A 17,723-nucleotide genomic window follows, 5' to 3' on the forward strand; every position below is an offset into this window, starting at 1 on the left:
ATTTTGCTTTACTAGGAGAAGGTGGGTGGAAGAGCAAGCTGGGGGGTGGAGCGTGGAGGATGATGCCTAAGACATTGTGTGGTTTAATACCTCTTCTAGCCCAAATATCGACAGGGTTTGTATGCCTCCTACCTGGCTGTGTTCTCTCCTGGGAGTCCTGACTGAGTCCCCTTTTCTGCATCCGACAGTGCTGAGTCCCCAGATCAAGATGCAAGAACACACTAGTTCTTTCTGTATTTTGCATTTTAACTATGAAAAATAGATGTGTACCCTTCAGCAGACCCGCTTCACCACCAGGGCTTCCGAGGTGGGACGTGGTTGCCAAGTGGACACGTTTCCACACTTCTCTACTCTCCCACTTTCCACCATTGATAAGTGGGGATCTTATTAGTTCTATGAGCAAAAAAATATATTTGTTGAAATGTCAGGTGCAGAAGATGAGACTGACCAATTGGACTGGAGCAAAAAGTACAGCGTGGAGTGATGACTTAATTGGTATCAGGTGTCGGTGAAGAAAGCACACAGATGTGATGGGGTGTGTCGTCACCTAATTGTTTTAATGTTCACCGAGAAGTTAATTGTCAGTGTAGAGCGTGCTAGCAAATTAGGTTCCCACTGCCTCAGTGTAACTGAGGATAAATGAGGTGTCATGCGTTTCCAATCTGTACCTCTGACACAAACACGTTTCCTGCGGGGAGGAGAAAGTTCCCTAGGGGAATCAGCATGGCAGCTAAAGAAATCCATTTGAATAATATACATTATTTTCACATTAGGGAAACCTGTCTAGCTCTTGCTGTATCCATGAGAGGTTTTTCCTTTCAGATTTGCTGCTGGTGGCTTCCAGGTTGATATTGGAGAGTTGCTTTGAGATCTTACATTAGATGAGGGTTTCGGAACAAGTGTTCCGGTAGCACTGTCAGCGTAACGTTTCATTAAACTTGCCTTCTTTCATATCTTCTGGAGTTTGCCTTCCAAAATATCTCCACATACATGAACAACTATTATTGTTAAATTGCTAAAAGAAAAGTAAAATTTATTGGAATCAGACTCTAAAGACTGGTTTTATGCATCCCGAAGTAGCTGGGTCTCTCCCTCAGTCTTGAGTGGGTAATCAGAGCGTGAAATAGAGACAACATTGTCCGGAACAGTCAGAATAAAGGAAACAAACACAAAGTCTGAATCTTGATGTTTTCTTTTGATTCAACCCCATGCTCTCTGAGGTTCAACAGACTCTTCTACTTATGTGCTAAGTTCTTCCATGAACAAATGGTTTAATAATTTCATTAAATATGTTCTCTTAAAATAAACCTTTGCTTTATTTTAAGAGAACACATTGTCTGCTTCCACCCATTTAGATTCAAACCCTCTACCAACTGTCTAGTCAACATGACTCCACTGTGCTATAGCAGAGAATGTTCCTGGTGTTGCTTTTACAAAACATGGTTCACCCCGTTAGGAAGCTCCTCTGGATTTGACCACTAAAGGAGTGCACACTGGTGTAATATTGGAAGATCTGCTACTCTTGCTTTTCTCTCTGAGGAGCTCCTAACCATCATATCACTGTTAGTTCAAGAAATGGCCCTCAGGTTGCATATTATTGGTCATAGCGAACAATTTCCCTATTGTCAAGGAAGAGGCCCATTATGATTTTATATTCTAGAGATTTACCTTAAGAGGGACAGGTCATAACTGCTTGTGGAGCATGTTTTCTCTGAATTGCACTTCATCAAGTCATTTCATATGTGGTTTCCATGTGAAAAGGAGAGGAAGTCATGCCAGTTGGGTGAATAGGTCTTCTGGACCTACTTTCATATAGAAGACATAAGGAAAATAAGGTGCTTTTGTTTTGTTCTTAACAAAATTTTAAAACAAAACAGCCGAGACCGGTTTGGCTCAGTGGTAGAGCGTTGGCCTGCGGACTGAAAGGTCTCAGGTTCGATTCTGGTCAGGGGCATGTACCTTGGTTGCAGGCACATCCCCAGTAGGGGATGTGCAAGAAGCAGCTGGTCGATGATTCTCTCTCATCGATGTTTCTAACTCTCTATCCCTCTCTCTTCCTCTCTGTAAAAAATCAATATATTTAAAAACAAAACAAAAAAACAAACAAACAAAAAACACAAAAGAAAATGTATACTGTCTGGAGATCCCAGCCGGGACATTTGTAGCCAAAGTTTGCCCCGTAATTACAGTTTGAAAAATTCTGGCAGGTATTTAAGCTTTGCTAACTGCAAAGTGAAATAAAACATTGAGTTTCTTGGCTAGAATTAGAGTGTATCAGTCAATGTGGCAACTAGTTCTCGTGCTGATAAAAAAAAATCCCTGATTCACAATTGAATTTTTATTTGACAAGTAAATATTGGACAAATGAATTGTACTTGATAAGTGCTGTTTGGTAGATTAAAATCTTTAGAAGTAGGGACTCTGGGAAGGGAGGTCTGTGGTGGTAAACAGGTCTGTGGGATCACTCTTTACCACGATTGCCATCCCATCGAACTGGTGCTGTGAGTCCCGCGACTACTTTGTTCTCTGCTGAGCTCTTTTCTTGTGTGAATCTTGGTTATAAATGGCAGGACTCATGAATATAAATGTTGGAATTCGGGACTACTTTTAGGCTGCTTTAAAGTAGGCTGTGAAATGTTCATTTTTTAATTTTATATTCACATTTTTTGTTTTGTGAATAAACAACCAAGTGAATCAGGGTGTGTGTGTGTGTGTGTGTGTGTGTGTGAGAGTGTGTGAGAGAGAGAGAGAGAGAGAGAGAGAGAGAGAGAGAGAGAGAGAGAGAGAGAGAGAGAGAGAGACAGTCAGTCTGTGGTTAGGAAGGGGAAACAAAGTACACAACATATATTAGGCATTATTCTGACCATTAGAAAGTCATGAAGCTAAAGAGCCAGTGTGACTTATAAGTGATAACTATTGGGGGCCAAGTAATGCAGGAACATAAATTGAGTTTAGAAATCCCTTTTCTGGGTGTGGTGGTACTTTGACTTAGTGGGAAGAGCTCCTTGCCTTCAGGCACATTGCCTCCCCTTGCTGGGCATCCTCCAGGTAAAATGAGGGGGTGAGGGGGATGAACAGTATGTCTTTAAGGTTGCTCTAGCCTCTTTAAAGGTTGGATTCTAATTTTCCTCTGTGTTTAGAATGCATGAGTTTTTAAATAATAAAGCCAAGTAGCCTCAGTTTCATTCTTGTGCCACGGCCTCTTAAATGTTGATAAATCCTAGTATGAAAGGTGATTCTGACTTGTCCTAGTCAAACTCTAACAGATCAAGATAGAACCCTAAATTTTGAAGGATCCAAAGGATATTAAGTTAGTACCCAGGTATAATCTCTTCATTCTAAAAATATATATGAAACTGCTCATAATGACCATCAAAATGGCTGTGTTCCACCTCTGAGCCATTGGATGGTGCATGGGGGAAACACAGCGTGAGAGGAAGACTCATGGTCTCATGAGACATCCGGAAATACCTGTGAAATCTTTTGGTTGGGCTCCTGGGGAGCAAAATCAAGGAACCATGAAGCTTGGGGTCTCTCAGGCAGTAGTTAACCAAGAAGTTATTGTTGCTGACGTGAAGTTCATTAGACGGGAACTATTTGCCTACATGGGGAACAACAATGAAGGCAGCGCCAGAGCAGGGAGGTTGTCAGGGCCAATTACACACAGAAAGCTGGGTTCCTAGGGACGAGGGTATAAGGAGGTGGTCTGTTTTTGGTGGGGCTACAGCGGGAGCCAGGGACCCGCTGGCTCCTTTCCGTGGCTCTCGGCCTTTCCAGCCCACACTCCTCGCCACCTGTTTCGAATCAGTTTTACAGCCTCAGAGGTACGAAGAGATGTTTTGTTTCATAACTCGTCTAAGCCTGCCATTTGAATGGGGCCAATTTTCAGATAAGCAGGGGTGCTAATTACTAGCCCTGTCCAAGTGTAGAGGAACTTCTGAGAGCTTTTTCAAAACCGCATTCAGGGTATAGGCCTCATGTAAGCTGCTCAAGCGGGGAATTCCAGCAGTAACTTCTAAGACTTAGTCGGGAGGCCTCAACACTTGACATGCTTATAGGTCCAGCTGTAGGAGTGCTATTATTTCTAACAAAAATCCTCTTGATCCTAATAAGTGTTGTTTACTTTTGTGCTCGCAATACCACTTAACATCGTTAAAAAAAAATAAGACATTCAGAGCTGTCTCTGAATGACTGAATGGTTTGGATGCCCAGTGCTAGATTCAGCAGAAGGGCTACAAAGGTGACATTGATCAGAGACTTTAAAATTACCAGTGGGCACCAACTCTAGGGTTCTGGGCACATGGGCAGAAGTTAAGTAGTTCAGCCCTGCCCTTCCACTGTACTTTTCAGAGTCTGGAGAGGAGACTTTGGGCTGCTGTATAATTCTATTTGGATACTGTTTATACTGAAGTGCAAGGTGCTGTTCCCCTCGGAGGCTCAGCTTTTCTGAGTGCATGTTTACTCTTTGCACTTTTAGGCTCTGCATTTTGTCACGCATCTTGTGTGGCTCTGTGTTGGAGGGGTTAATTTTTAGCAGACATTTACCAAGGTAATGAGTTCAGGGATCCAGCCAGCTCACCTTTCAGTCCCCCACCCTGTGCTAAAGACATTACTCTGAGCTTCTTTATATTGAATTGCAGTGGTCCCTCCCCTGTTTTTCTATAAGCCTCGTGGCTTTTGTGTAGCTTGAACAGACATGAATGAAAAGCTCAGCTCAAGGGAGAACAGAATCAGCCCTGGAAGTAAGCAGAGAGGCATCAGACTGCCTTCTGGTTCCTAGTTTTTATTTTTTCCTGCATGTGGTTAAGCTGTTGAGGCCCCTGTGGTGGGGTCCACAGTTGTCATGGGAGAGCTCTGAGAGCCAGCCACATGGCTGATTACTGCAGGCTAGTCAGGTAGCCTCGGTGGTTAAAAATATATGTAAATGATTTGCTTCCTGGTACATGCAGTGGTGTTAGAGGGTTCTAACACAGAGGTTCTCAGCAGACCCTTCTCTTCTGAATTGTGGCAGAGGAAGGTAACATAATTGTCTGTTGGCCCTGGACACCCTCCTCTTAGTTCGCCAGCATCTTTCAGAAATTGGGGTTATCTAGCTTTGTGAAAGGAGGTTTTTGCACAGCTCACTGAGCATTGTTCCAGGCTGTGACACATCACTGAACAAATTGCCCCCTTGCATATGCTAATCCCACCCTTAAAATAACTCATTGTAACATGTTCTGATACATTAGCCCAGAGGAGATGGGAATTGACCAGCTGTCAGATCATGTCATGTGACCCCCAAATATCTAAAATGCCTCTTTTCTTTGGGTCAACAGTTTGTACTCAGCACATGCAAATGAAAGTATCCTGTGTGGTTTGTGGAAAAGATTAGTCCTTGTTCTGCTTTTATGTGTGGGAACTGGCCTGGCCCTTGAAGATTCACTGGCTGAAATTCCCTCTGTGGGACTTAAATTTAGTGCTTTTTTTTTTGAGGCGCATCAAATCTTATGTATTAAAAAAACTTAAAGAAGTTTCTTCATTGTTGCTTCAGGAAGTGCTGATTTGTCTTAGTAAACTGTGCTGTTAACCTCACCTATTCTCCTTGCATTTTTTTAGGAGTGACACATTCTGACTTGTAGTCACAGAATAAGTCGAATAGAATAACCTTAGGATTTACTCAAAGGCCATTAATGTTCTTGACCAGGAAGTTGCAGTGGGAAAGAATACAAAAACATCCCCATATAAACAGCAAGTTCCCATTTCTCTAACAGTTAACAGAACATTTTAAGTGAGTAGTAGGGCCTGGAAAGTGGTTTGATTGCATAGTCAGGCTCTCCCTTTTAAGTACTTGAAGTTGTATAAGTGTTTGCCATCCAGTCATCAGATGAGACGAATTAAATGGAATGAAAGGCGATGTAGGTATCACCTTTCTAAAATATCTATCACGTTCAGGTTGGGTTTTCATGTGTACAAAGAGACCTGGGAAGAAATCCTTGATTAATTTTTTTTTTTTTTGTCTTGCAGAGTAATTCCCTCTTGGTCCCAGACAGTATACGGGGCACCGATAAACGCAGAAATGGACCTGACTTTTCCAATGACATCAAAAAAAGAAAGGTGGATGATAAGGATTCCAGCCACTATGTAAGTAAATAAAGGACTTGAAATAATATTTGTTGCTTACTTGCTTATTTTCCAAGTGAGTATACAAAGGCACTCTAAAGATTTTAGTGATAATCCACAGCCCTTAAAATAATACCATAAAGAGGATAGAGTCTTGCACTGCAGGATTTTATTTCCTCCTAGAACTGTAAATTATCCTTCTGCCAGGCTTAGTATTAAATTTTAGGCTTTCTGCTTTAGTTACCCTTAAGCGAGGACACAGGAATGCAGGGCTGGCCTCATGGGCATACAGGTGCACAGGGCCCTGCTTGTGAAAGGACCCTGCCTCACCCTTGGTTCTAATGCTCTGCTCTCAGCCATCTTCACATTCTCAATTTTTGAACAAGGACTTGCATTTTCATTTTGTTCTGGACCTATGCTGCTAAAGTGATCAGGGTAAGATCTGTGGTGCCACAAAAATACCTTTTTGAATGTTATTCTGATCACTTCTGTCTTATTAAGAGACTGAAGTACAGACCTAGCAAGTGGTTTGCCCAAGGTCAAAACTAGTGGATGAGCCTGGAGGCCATCTGACTCCAGAATCCATCTCTTAACAACTGTGTTAGGATTTCCAAACCGAGGTCTTAGAGTGGATATTTTGTCAGAGGACCTTTGAATTAGTCTACACTTTGCATAATAATAATAATAATAATAATAATAATAATAAAGAACCCAGGTTTTTGGTTCTTTCCAGCCTAAGCCTTTCAGTACATAATGTTTGCGCCTATCTTTTGCCCAGAGCCAGTGTTCCATGCAGGTATTTTTATATATATGGCATCAACTATTAATTAGCTAGTGAGAAGGTCCATGATATGCAGAAATTTGGAAATTAGCTGATACAATTTCAAGTTGTTCTACTCATGTATGCTGAGTTATTTAATAGTGAGTGAACTACAATCCATAGCTCTGCATGACTGTTTTGTAACATTCGTGTTTGACTAATTGTATAGGTGGTTGAGGGTGTATTGAAGCAATTGGGTCAAAGGCCTCAGGACCCATTACAGGAATATTGTACTGTGAAGGTTTATATTGGCAGAAGGGTTGATACAAAGCTAAGATTTAAAATACAGAAAACTTAAGGACTCACTTCAAAGATCCGTTATAATAAGTTAATTATTGGCTATTTTGCCAGTTCAGTTATATTAACCATTTCTATAAGTTTTTGTTTTTTTTGTTTTTTTCTAAAAGGGAAATACTTCCAGCTTCTATTTTATCACCACTCTAGCTTTGGGTTCGGTACACCTGGAAATATTTAAACTTTTCTGTGGGCTTTACTAAGTAAATGCTAGTTTTCTTTAGTATTAATTTTTTTCTTTTATTACATGAAAGTATTTCTTTCAGTGGACCATTTTGAATTGTCTAGGTAATTTTATGTTTTGGTGGTAATTTTACGTTGTTATTGGTGAATTTCATGGTGCTTTTATAACAGTGTCTCAAGTAACACATTATTGAAGAAAGTAAACGAGGTCTCCCTCACGTAATGCTCTAGGTAAGGTTAGAGAAAACATTTAAGACCTGACTTTAAAGCTGAGGGTAACTTTCCAGCCTGGACTTGTGTTTCACAGAGGGCTAATGTGGGTAGTATTTGTACTGTACTGATATTTCCCAAACATTATTTGTGAATTCTCAATTGACAGTGACTTCAGGAAAAGGACTGTTTAGGTCATAAACTATGGATCTACTTCTTTTTGGGAATTAGGGCCTCTTGTGATAGCCCGCTTTCTCTGTATGCTCGCTGTATTACTTTGTACCAAAGGACGTCAAGCCTTTTGGCTAGGAAAATAAGCTGCCTTTTTCAGCCTGCCTCAGACTTGAAGAGTGATCATGTCCTTACATTGAACAGCTTTTCTGAAGCCTTTTCAAACTCAGTGCAACCTTGGAGTTTCCTCTGATTATCAGACTATGGCTTTACGAAGAGACGATGAAAGCCCTACTACAGGATGCTGGTGCCCTCCACTATTGCCATCCTGCCTGCCTTCTATCTCTCCAAAAATATTTTATGCTGGTTGCTAAAGAGGATTATTCTTCACATGAGGTCATTTCATGTTCATATTCTTAAGATTAGTATGTTATTCCAGCCAATAACAACCTTTACTGTTTTTAGTTTTTTGTTTGCTGTATATTTTTTGTAGTAATGAGTCACCCCATGGGAACATGGTTTAAGTTTGTCTTTATGATCAATTATTTGTGAACTTTAGATTGGTTGGCTGTCTTCAAGGTGATGCACATTAAAGCAGTGACATGAATTGTGTTCATAATTTAAAATTCAATGAGAAAAGACCTGATATAATGCGGATTTCAGATTATAAGGGCAGTTCAGGTTGAAAACATTTATCGAGCCCATACCTGTGCCACACCTCGTATGCAGGCTGTGATTATATAACTGGCAGCTACTGCAACAGAAATCCCGCCTGGGGCTTGGTGTAGCCTCAGGTCAGGTAAGAAGGGGAGAAGGCGGATTCATTACTAGGGCTGGCGATGGCTAAGGGAGCACATAGGCACATTCCCGGTGGTTTTTTGTTTTTGTTTTTGTTTTTTGTTTTTCTTTAGTCTGCCTGATATCAGGGCTTCAAACCTTTAATAAATGGAATTAAAACTTTTTTTTTTTTCCAGGACAGTGATGGTGACAAAAGCGATGACAATTTAGTTGTGGATGTGTCTAATGAGGTAACTACACTCTTTATCAAACTTTATGTTCAGAGTGACTTGTGAGGAAAAGAAGTGGAGCCACAGTGTTTTGGTTTCTTGCACCTTTATCCATTGTTCATGGATGGAGCAGTCAGGCTCGATCTGACCCCAACTTCTGTTTCCTTTAAAATAAACATTTCCCTAATCATTCTGAATCCCTAAGCTGGGTCCCTGGTGCTCATTTTCTTCCTGTGCCTTCTGGGCAAAGTATTTGAGCATGAGGAGGAATATGGTTGTTCCCAGGTTTTTTTCTTCTTTATGGTGTCTAATTGGGTATACTTGCAAACACCATCCTTTTAAGGAGAACGTGTTGATGCGCATATCCTCAAGTCCCCTAAATCTAGACTTTCAGCATTTCCTTTACTTTAGAGGAATCGTGTGGGAATAAGAGTGTGTAAGGGAAAGATCTGTCCATTGTAAGCAAAATCATGGAAGCTTTGCTTATGCTTGTTAAGGACCCTGCTTCTCCGAGAGCAAGCCCCACCCACTCACCCCGGGAAAACGGGATCGACAAAAACCGCCTGCTAAAGAAAGATGCGTCCAGCAGCCCAGCATCCACGGCCTCTTCGGGAAGTTCTACTTCTTTGAAATCCAAAGAAATGAGCTTGGTAGGTAATAAGAACTCTCACTTGCCTCTTTAGCAGTTTCCTTTTCTTTGTGAACCGGGGGACCCTAAAGTATTTGAAATGCGAGGGTTTTACTGATTGAGAATTGTATTTTTAAGTGTTTAAAAGTGACACTCCCTCTTCTGTTTTTTGTTCCCATACAGTGTGGCTCTTGCCCTCTCAGTTGTCTCTTTTGGGCCATAATTAGAGAGAAATACAAGTCTATGTTCCTTGCCTTCTTACTTGGGGGATATGCTCCTCGCACAGACTCTGAAACTTCCCAGTTAGCAAATAATTCAGACCTCCTAGGTCCTGAGAAGCCCTCATTTTCTTCAGCTGTCCATTTTTACCTGGTTTCAGACGGAACCATGCGGTTGGGCATGCTGTGATTGGGCTGCTGGTCAGTTTGGTGGTTCACACAGGGGGAAGCTGGCCCTGGCGGGGGAGGGGACTGCAGCAGAGCCCATTCTTGCTTCCAGTCGACAGCAAACACTGTAGAGTGTGTCATCTCTTTAACTCACCCTAGCTGAGCCATAATCAACTACAGTAAATCCTTACAGCGTCATTTCTCATGCCATTTCTCTGATGAGGAGAGAAGCCTGAGGCACTTGCCAATTTACAAAGCCCCTCAGATCCAAAGCCAGACAGAGCTGGGGTCTCTCTCTAGCACATGTTCTTTGCTATTGTGCCACATAGATGCTCAGATGAATTTAAAGGACATGAAAGATTGAGAAGCAAAAGAAGACCCTCTGTCACCCTGTAACTGCCTTGGTCCACAGGGGTACATAGGCAAGCAGGCCACGATCCTTAACTCCAGAGTCCATCTCTTCATTTTAGGCACATCTCTCAAACACGGCAATGGGACTAGTTTGGGGCTTTTGCCTCTGATATGCTGGTTTGCACCTCATAAAATCAATGGCCCTGCTGTGTCTCACCATTAGTTTCACTCCCACTGCCACGAAAGGCAAGATTAGAAGGGGGGTCTTCCCGCTGGCATTCTTGGTGACCTGGCATTTTTTTATTTTTATTTTATTTTTTCTGAGTGACCAGAAGCTTTCCTCTGAATGGTCATCCTTCTGACTTGGCCTCGATCCAAAGTCCACAAGCCTGCTGGAAAAATACTTTGTAAGATAAAAAACCTGCGGAGGAAGAAGTGTGATCATGCTCTGTGTCTCTCGCTAGGGTTTTAATTCTGGCAGGAAGAGGAAAGGTCAACATTTCTCGCTCACAAGTTAATGCTGTCAACATTGTGTGGATTTATGAAAATTGGCTGAGGGAATAGCTAGAAGGTGCCCAGAGTTCCAGCTGCTGTTGTGATAAATTGTGTAATAGGGCTTGGATTAAAAATAATACTCATTTAATTTGTTTAATGATACTAGCATGAAAAAGCCAGCACGCCCGTTCTGAAATCCAGCACACCGACGCCTCGGAGCGACATGCCCACGCCGGGCACCAGCGCCACTCCAGGCCTCCGTCCCGGCCTCGGCAAGCCTCCAGCCATGGACCCCCTCGTTAACCAGGCGGGTAGGGCATCACCTCTTCTCGTGCTTTGTTTGGTTTGTCCTCCCCCAGCTTGATTCGTCATCTGTTCCTGTTGTGACGCAGTTTCCCCAGGAACAAAATGTAGCTGCTGCCTACATCCCTCCTTCCTATCTCAGAAAAGCCATGATAAGAAGCAGATGTTCATCCTTGGGTTTCAGCAGCTTCATCCTTCCTATTTCTAGCTGTTTACGTTGGACTTTTATTTCCAAATAGTCCAAGTCCTAGGGACTTCAGTAAAGTTTCTGATAATTGTTCCAAATGTAAGCTCCTTCCCGAACTATCATTGTGTGTCTTGAGTTTGCTAATATTGACCAAAATGGCCCGTTGGGCCAGCCTGAGTGTACTCCTTGCTTGCTTCAATTGGCCGGTGGGTCCATCAGGAATCCGGTATCTCTCTGTCAGTAGAAATCTGGAGGATTTCAGTGAGACTCCAGCCTATGAATAAACTAATAATCTTCAAGTTGATCTTCCTCCCTGGGAAAGGCTCAAAGGACAAGAGGCCCCAGAATATTTCTTATAAATCCCTGCTTTGGTTTACATGAATCCAGGACCAGGTTTTCATTTGCCTCAGTTTGCCTTGTGTGAATTGGGTGCGGGGATGCTGGTTTCCCAGTGCTGCTCAGGAGGAAATGTGTGGGCAGTGCTTCCCTTGGGGACTGTTCTTTCCCGATGAATTCAGCTCTGGGGAGGAAGGGGGCCTGTGTACGAATTGGAGTTGATTCACCATCCCACAGTCCACCTTCTTTACCTCCCCCCTAATGAATAACACTAAAAACTCTCCCTGAATGGCCAGCCAGACTGGACCTGAGCTGCCAGTTGAGTCACGTGTGGCTTGTGCTTCCTTGCAGCGGCTGGCCTGAGGACGCCCTTGGCAGTGCCCGGCCCATACCCCGGTCCCTTCGGGATGGTGCCCCACGCGGGCATGAACGGCGAGCTGACCAGCCCCGGTGCCGCCTACGCCAGCCTCCACAACATGTCTCCGCAGATGAGTGCGGCCGCCGCTGCCGCCGCTGTGGTGGCCTATGGGCGCTCTCCCATGGTAGGTGACCTGGGGAGCATGGTGGGTCCAGGTGGCAGCTCCCACCAAGCAGAACAAAGACCCAGTGTCCTCGCCGTGCCTGTCTTTGCCTTGTTTGCTTTCATCCACATGCTGCCCCATTTAGTGACGGCCAGACGTCTTTTGCTTTCCTTACTCTCTTTGTGGATGAAAAAGGCAGTGTGTAGGAGCTCCTTTAGCGGTTCAGGGGACATCTGGTTTTCTCCCATCTAAGTGGTTTTTTTTTGTGTGTGTTTTTTTTTTTTTTTGGAAGGCGATGAAATGACTTAAGTAGCTCACAGAAGCCTTTTCATTCATTTTCTTGAGTATTTTTTTTCCCCCTCTTTAATTCTTAGGAAAAAATATTTGAGAAGCCATAACTTTCTCTTTCCATGCCTATATTATTCTTTAAACCAAATAGAATGGCTTCGGTGTAAGGAGTGACCCCAGTGCAACAGGCAGAAATAACACAAACCGGGATGGATGGAAACCACGGGGTGCTGTGTCTCTGGCCTCATTTTTGACCAGGGAGATACAAAACTGCACAGGAAGGGAAAATCGAATGTGGAGCCCTTGACTGCTTCAGGACACGGGGATAGTTTATAATCCATAGCAAATAGAAAATATTTCTTCTTGGTTGTTTGCAGTATGTCACGTGCATTTCTCATTTGTTGGTTCTTCCCTTAGCAGGAAGAGTAGTACAGTGGAGGACAGGATAGTTTAAAGCCAAATGGGCAGCTGAAGGACTAGGCACTGCGATTAAGATGCACAAAATCATGTATGCGTCCTTAAGGATTCACTTAGACCAGTGGTATGAAACTGGAGGCGATTTTGCCTCCCAGGGCCATTCGGTAATGTCTGAAGATACTCTTGATTATCATAACTGGGGTGTGTGACTGACACTTAGAGGATAGCATCCAGCGATGCTGCTAAACACCCTGCCTTCTCCCGGACAGCCCCCAACAAAGAACTGTCTGGCCCAAAACATTGATAGTGTCAAGGCTGAGAAATGGTGACTGAGACAACATGCTGTGCTGTGTACATGCCAGGACCAGGCAGACACCCGTATTGGCCATGGGAGGCTGGCTCAGTGCATAAGAGATCCCTCTCCATTCCACCTCCTAAAAAGGAAGCGTGTCTTGTAGTATTCAGAGTTTGTTGTATTACTTCTCCTGTCATGTATTTCCTCTGGGTATTGCTACCCTGAGCCACTGTTCCTGGTTAAGCTGCTTAGGGGACCTGAGTTTCCAGCGAGACATCTGTAGTGATGCTCACCAAGCACCTGCCCTGTAGAAACTGAGTCTGCGATGCCTTCTTTTGTTTCCAGGTTGGGTTTGATCCTCCCCCTCACATGCGAGTACCTACGATCCCTCCCAACCTGGCAGGAATCCCCGGGGGGAAACCGTAAGTACCTCCAACTTCTCAGTTTTATTTTCAAGGCGGTTACTTAGTCATGGGTATTATCAGACCAGAATTCCAAAGGGGGCACAGGCCTGGGTGTTTCCAAGGAGATTGCTAGTGTCTTTTCCTGAGGAGTGTTAGCACTTTCTATAAATAGGCACCCTGTAGGTGTCATGCCTCTGTCTTCTCACGGGGTGGGGGTGAGCTCATGCATTCCTTTATTTCTGGAGAGAAACTGTTGGAGTCAGAGTGAGGAGCGCTGCAAGGACTAGGGGTGGATGGCCCTCCTCCTTTGACCTTTCTGCAGAAAACTGCTCTGCTTTGCCATGTGGTTAGAGGGTAGCTGCGGGGGACTTTCAACAGGACTGTGGGGTAGGCAGTAACCTATAATGAACTCTTGAAATCTCAGAAATTTGAAACATGTTGTCTCTTTACCCAGCTCAGTGCTACCTGCTCCCTATTTTGTTAGAAACAAGAGTTTGAAAAGGATATGTTCTGTTGGATGCCAACATCCGAGGTTGACCCCCAAGTAAAGTTTTGCTGAGTGCCAAACTCTGAGAGGTTCAGAAGTATTCTAAGAGCAAAATGCCTGTGTGGGGAAGCAAGACAGATAGGTTAAAGGGCAAAGAGCATTCAGAATTTGAAAAACCCTGGTGGTTATTCCTCCAGCGTCACATGAAATCATGTGAGTAAAATGGAGTTAATATCAGAGAGCAAAATGAACTCCCTTATTGTCCAGAGGATCTGGGCTGTACAGCTTATTCCCATATCAACCCATGATTTTAGTAACTTCTTACAGGTTAGTGAAGTAATGCTGCCCGAGACTGCTTCTCTATTGACTGTGATCACAGACCAGTCTTTTCCTGGTTTGGCACATTGACGCTCTTATTAACATATGACAGACGAATGGGGGAATGACACACAAGATCCCAGTATTGTAGTATAAGAGTCAGGAACTGACTTTGTTGTATCAACGTTTCTCAGTGAGTTGACAATAGCAAAGGTCTGCAGACCACACTTAGACCAGCACTGGGCTGAGACTCTTAAGAGAAAGGGAGGCAAACCAATAAGTCCAGAGTTGGGTGAACATGGTAGTAAAAGCTTTGCAATGGTCTCTTCTGAGAAACACCAGTCGAAATATTTGGGTGGTTATTCATGGATGTTTGAGCAGGAACTGTATGGCAGGCTTTGTGCTGGACTGTGGGCATGCTTCAGGCAAGAGAATGTTTGCTTTCCCCGCCTGGGGGCCTGTTGATGTAGTGGAGACATTGAAGGAACAACGCATGCTTTAGCTATGTGTGTGGTCGGAGATAAGTGCTGTGAGGACAGCAGTGGGTTATAGGCAGACATTTGAAGAATGACCAGTTAGGAAGGGCAGGGCTTCCTGGGGTGAGGTGGACACACTGAAGGCTGACGCATGTGCCGAAGGAGTAGCCCCCTGGAAAAGGGACAGAGGGGGGCTGTTGAGGAAAGAGTGAGATAAGCTCTCAGCACAGGGAGCAAATGGATGACTGCCTCTAGGAGAGTCCAGTGGGGACTGCAGGGACCTTGAGATGCCTCTGGTGTGAATGCTCATCTGTGGCTCGCCTTTAGCGATAGCCTCGCCAAGTGGCTCTGCACCTCTGACCAAGCGTATCTGGTGAAGGGGACTCGCTGCTGCTAGGAGCAATCCGTTTTCTCCAGCTGTGTGAAAACTCTTCCAGCCCTTGAGCTGAGATCTGTCTCCCTGGAACCTTTAGCCATCAATCCTGGTTCTCTCCTTCCCCCTGAGACCACATAGTGTGCCGCTCATCCATCATCCTCACGACAGCTCTTCAGATCTGTTTGGAGACCACCATCTGCCATGAGGCATCTCTTCTGGCTGAACGTGTCCCTGCACCAGCCCTGTCTTGTAGGATGTGATTCAGGTCCCTGTACCATCTGCTCACTGAGATCTAGACAGTTACCTCCCTCCTGTCCTCTCTCCCACAGATTTCCTCGAGACCTGCTGCATAGGCATAGGGGACCCTATTGGGAGCTCACAGCCTTTTGATGGAGAGACAACATTAATCAAATCATTGCAAGAAATGAATGTCTAATTATAATTGAGATAAGAGCTGTGACCGAGGAACTCTTCTGTGAAAGCATGTGATGGGCTGATCCTATCTGCAGAGAGGGTCAAAGAAGGATTCTCAGAAGTGTTTTCTGAGCTGCATTATCCTCCTAGGGGCAGGGCATGACCTCTAGCTGGAGGAACTAGCATATGCAAAAGGTCCCGTGGCCTTACATTCTTTTTAACAAATTGGACGAGCTCCAGATGACTCATGTCGCCACTATCCTGTACTTGTTTTTGGTACTAAAGTCATCTAAGATCTCGATAGGGTTTTACAATTAACATGGTTATTTTCCCTCTCCCACACTGGTCTCTTCTAACTTCTATACCTTTGTTAAAGGCATATTCTCCCTTCTCCGATATCTGGGCCCAAACTTACCCTTTGGTTCTTCCTTATTTAACTCTCATTTTACTCAATCTTTTATTTGTTAAAAATTCTTACTTATTTTATGCTCACTTTTGTCAATAGGATCCTGAATGAGTTTTCCCCTTTTTAAAGTATTTACCTGATCTGACCCATTTCTTGCTCAAAGGTCTTCAAAAGTGCTATATAAGCTCCCCATGCAGCATTCAAGGGCCATCACTCCAGCCTCATGTCTTTTTGCATCTTGTGCTCAGGCCAGATGGGATATCCAGCTTTTTCCTGAAGGTTCCTCCTAATATCCCGGGCAGCTTACTTTCTCATCAGTCTTCTCTTCCTGTGGAAGTATTTTCTGTTCGAAGACCGCTTCCATTGCTGCCTTCTTCATAAAGCCTTGCTGATGACTTCCCACGTAAGATCTCTCTCCACTGGCACCTTGTAACATCTCGTGCCTCTTTTTCACATTTTGGCACCGAGTAAACTGATGTCCAATGTCATTTGTATCTTACGCTTCCCCATGAAAAGCTGATGAAGTCCCCTTGTCTCTGGAGCATCCCAGTAAACAGCTGTTTGCTGAATTGATTGGTGGGAGATGAGCCCAGGACTGTGGAAGACCATGAGATTTAGCCTTTCAGAAGGAGGTTCACATTTTGCATTTTAGCGTTTAGTGGTGCTGGTTTTTATTATAATTATTTTTTACTTTAAAATATATTTTCCTAGATTTCAGAGAAGGGAGAGGGAGAGGGAGACAGAAACATCAGTGATGAGAGGATCATTGATTGGCCGCCTCCTGCATTTCCCCCACTGGGGATCCAGCCAACAACCCAGGCGTGTGCCCTGACTGGGAATCTAACACAGATCTCCTGGTTCATGGGTCGATGCTCACCCACTGAGCCAGGCTGGCAGGGAAGTGGTGCTGACTTATAAGTGGTAGCCCTGGCAGTTTCCAAACCCTCCAGGTAAGATTTATTTGGCATTGAGTAGTCAGCTTTACTGGAACTCATTTTTTAGTTGTAGGCAGTGCATTCTCTAAGCTGTGTGTAGATCACTGGCGAGAGGTTTGAAAATTCAGTCAGGTTGACATCGCTTTGTTGTGGAGACGTTTTTCCTGGCCCTGGAGCATTGCTGTCCTCCATAAACACCGGGGGCTGTGCTCCACCTGCCTCCCTCGTAGCGGCTAAAAGTCACTAATAATAGTTTGGCTAAAGATTCCATCTCAGTTCCAGGTTTCTTCACCCTGTGTTTTAATGCTAGACATGTAATTGAGAAATCTTCCACCCACTTGTTTACTATTTAAATTAATCGTTAAAGTACCTTTTAGGAGCCAGAGCCTAGAGAGAAAAGAAAATGTTAGCTACATTTAGGGGAAAATGTCCTCTAAGGAAACATGTTGTGAAGAGACGCCACCCTGGCTTCTGGCCAAAGGACACTTCAGTGGCCGTGTCCTCCCACCCCCTTTCCCATTACTGAGTTTACTTCTGGTTCCTCTGATGTCTAGATTTCACAGCCGGTTTATTTATTGGGTTTGGAAAATTACCCGTTATGACGTCTGGGTGTTTTGTCTATTAATCACCAAAGGTAACATACCTGTTTTGTCCCTTATTATCACCATGTGGGGTTAGTTTTAACTTCTGTTTATCTACCCTTTGATGATCTGGGAATGTGTCGCTAATTTCTTGAGATTATATTGACATATGAGGCCCTTTCTTTTGATGTGAGGCACATTAATCTGCTAGACAGTTAAGTCTCTCTTTACTTCTCTACCTCTTCCCTTCTTCAGAAATTACTTTCTGCTTATCATATATTAAGTAGTTTATACAGTTTTTGTGTAGATCATGCTGTTTGTCTTTAGTGGTTGGA

The 17,723-nt window shown here is 43.8% G+C and overlaps 1 protein-coding gene across 11 annotated transcripts in view; it reads left to right on the top strand.

Moving 5' to 3' along the window:
- The window catches only part of TLE1 (TLE family member 1, transcriptional corepressor), an 87,882-nt gene that overhangs the window by 54,827 nt on the left and 15,332 nt on the right, over positions 1-17,723 (top strand). For all 11 annotated transcript variants that reach the window (XR_004987156.2, XM_036433694.2, XM_036433696.2 and 8 more), the window contains 6 exons: positions 6,004-6,120; positions 8,752-8,805; positions 9,282-9,434; positions 10,811-10,955; positions 11,822-12,012; positions 13,337-13,413. Coding sequence is in view for 10 of the 11 variants with exons in the window: in XM_036433694.2 (XP_036289587.1) it covers positions 6,004-6,120; positions 8,752-8,805; positions 9,282-9,434; positions 10,811-10,955; positions 11,822-12,012; positions 13,337-13,413 (737 nt within the window). In the remaining variant the exon portion in view is untranslated. The remainder of the gene's footprint in view (positions 1-6,003; positions 6,121-8,751; positions 8,806-9,281; positions 9,435-10,810; positions 10,956-11,821; positions 12,013-13,336; positions 13,414-17,723) is intronic.

The sequence above is a fragment of the Pipistrellus kuhlii genome, unplaced genomic scaffold, assembly GCF_014108245.1.
Source record: "Pipistrellus kuhlii isolate mPipKuh1 unplaced genomic scaffold, mPipKuh1.p scaffold_m20_p_12, whole genome shotgun sequence".
Taxonomy (NCBI): Eukaryota; Metazoa; Chordata; class Mammalia; order Chiroptera; family Vespertilionidae; genus Pipistrellus; species Pipistrellus kuhlii.